This window comes from Nicotiana attenuata, unplaced genomic scaffold (genome assembly GCF_001879085.1).
Source record: "Nicotiana attenuata strain UT unplaced genomic scaffold, NIATTr2, whole genome shotgun sequence".
NCBI lineage: Eukaryota > Viridiplantae > Streptophyta > Magnoliopsida > Solanales > Solanaceae > Nicotiana > Nicotiana attenuata.
In genome coordinates this window covers 220,886-223,362 of record NW_017671128.1, presented here as the reverse complement: position 1 = coordinate 223,362, position 2,477 = coordinate 220,886, and the positions used below count along the sequence as shown (strand labels likewise).

General features: G+C 43.8%; 1 protein-coding gene across 1 annotated transcript; it reads right to left on the bottom strand.

The window, feature by feature from the left end:
* Positions 1-1,084: 1,084 nt before the first annotated feature.
* Positions 1,085-2,205, bottom strand: LOC109206112. The gene is made up of 2 exons (XM_019368890.1): positions 1,560-2,205; positions 1,085-1,434 (listed from the first exon to the last, which is right to left on the bottom strand). The coding sequence occupies exons 1-2, from the start codon at positions 1,954-1,956 to the stop codon at positions 1,247-1,249; spliced, it is 585 nt and encodes a 194-aa protein (XP_019224435.1). The 5' UTR covers positions 1,957-2,205; the 3' UTR covers positions 1,085-1,246.
* Between the last annotated feature and the right edge of the window lie 272 nt (positions 2,206-2,477).

The following is a 2,477-nucleotide window of genomic DNA, read 5'->3' as shown; positions in this document are numbered from 1 at the left end:
ATTGCGTACTGGGGTCCGAAATTGCGAACCCCGACCTGCTAACTTGGGAAATGCGAGATTTGGTTCGCATTTGCGAACTCTGACGATGGCTGTGACTTTCGCATTTGCGAGTCCTTTTATCGCATTTGCGAAGGCTCCTCATCGCATTTGCGGACTGTTTGTTCGCATTTGCGACCCATGTGCAGGTGCTCCCTTTCTCGCATTTGCGGTCCTGGACTCGCATTTGCGAGAAATTCTTCGCAAATGCGAAGATACCAGATCTGACCTGCAACATTTTTTTCCAAAGTTCAAAAATGCAACTCGTGGCCTATCTAAAACTCACCCAAGCCCTCGGGGCTCCAAACCAAATATGCACACAACCTCAAAAACATCCTACGGACTTACTCGTGCGATCAAATCGCCAAAATAACGTCATATACATAGAATCAAGCCTCAAATCACATGATTTCTTCCAACTTTTCATAAAACACAAATTTTTCATTTTTAAGTCCGAAACTCAAATGACGTCCGTTTTCAACCAAACTTTACAGAAAGCGCTTACATCACATATGAGACTTGTACCAGGCGTCGGAACCAAAATACGAGCCCGATACCATAGTCTTCTGATCAAATTTTCTTTCCATTTTCCTTAATTAATTTCAGAAAATAATTTCACACAAAAATTCATTTCTCGGGCTTGGGATCTCGGAATTCGATTCCGGGCATACGCCCAAGTCCCATATTTTTCTATGGAACCCTCCGGGACCGTCAAATCACGGGTCCGGGTCCGTTTACCCAAAATGTTGACCAAAGTCAAGTTTAACCATATTAATATCAAAATTTAGCATTTTTCACACAGAATTCATATTTAAGCTTTCCGGCTACGCGTCCGGACTGCGCACGCAATTCGAGGCGACCCTAAATGAGGTTTTCGAGGCCTCGAAAGCACGGAATGAATAAGAAAACAGGTGATGACCCTTTGGGTCGTCACACCTTCCATCTTAATTTATGTTATACATATTTAACGGGATATGAGTTTGAAAAAATAATTGCCAATAGGGACGGAGCTAGAAGCCGAAGTACGAATTCGGCCGAACCCAGTAACTTTTGTCCAAACTCTATATGTATTAAGAAATTCACTTAAAATATGTACAAAAATAAAATTTAGAACCTAGTAACCAACACCTTATGTCACTATCTTAGAATTAAGAACCCATAAAGTTCAGACTCCGCCTCTGATTACCAAAGCTGTGAAATAGTAAAATAGTCACAGCAAGAAATCCATGAACTTAGGCCAAGGCAAGGCTATACTGACATCAGTATCAGCTTGTTTTGTACATCTTGAAGACGACACCGTTAAGTCACCACCGATCGAAGTTTCAGCGCCTAACTTTTTGGGGCACAGAAAGAAGTTTCTGGACCCTAACGCCGTTAGCTCCTCCGCTCTGTCCAAACCTGGACCCACCAATCATGTATAACAAAAAATAATTAATCAATTCGCTATCCAATGAAATGGTAGTAATTTAGACGGCTCAATTTAACGGTAAATATTGAAGAAAGCACAATCGAACGGCTCTTACTTTCTAAGCTGAACTGCGAGAAGTGAAGATCGTAATCGGAGGAGACCGCGGAGTAAAGTGCCGGACGTCTTCCTTCCTTCGAGTATTGCCGTATAACGGCGGCGATAAGATCATGTACAGTTGATTCCGGTGATATCAGCACATGAACGGGACCTAAACTCCTCTGAATCGTCACATTCAACAGTAACTTCGTCAACTTCAGCCTAACCTGCATCCCGGCAGAGCTACCAGCAGAAGGTCCTATGCCGGAGAACAAGTTCGGAACAGTTCTAGGCCTTCGCGACATCTCGGAAGTGCTCCCTGAGATATCTCCGTGCAACGACAAGGATTTCTCCGGCAACTTCCCCTTCCGAATCTTCTCCTCGATGACTCTCCGGTGACTTCTTGGAGACGGCATAACAGTATAAGAGTATCTGTCTGTTTGTATGTATATGTTATAGGTTTACAGATGGTTTATCAGTTGTTACCTGAGGCGGCGGCGGCGGAAAAAATGTGACGGCGGAAGCCGAGTGGAGGAATGGAGAGGTGGCTCTCAGTTCGCCGGCGACGGCGTTATCATAACAAGAGCGGTAGAATCGTAAGTAAGAAAGAAGCAGAGCAAATATACAGCTCATCAATCAGCGGGAAGCAGGAATAGGCCTATTTATTTGGGGAAATGAATATAAGGAGCTTTAGCATTATTGGGTCAACCTATAACCGAGTAATGTCGGTCGCCCTAGGCAACAAAGTCTTCTATTGACAGCGAAAGGGCTCGTGGGTAACTACCGGTTACCTGTTGATATAACTGTAAACGGTAAGGCGACGATAATTTGTAATGTACGCGGAGAGGTTAGGAGTGGAGTAAAGTTTGTTCATTGAGGTTAGGAAGTGACACGTGCGAGATACTTCAGTGGTTCGACATATTATGCGGCTGTTAGT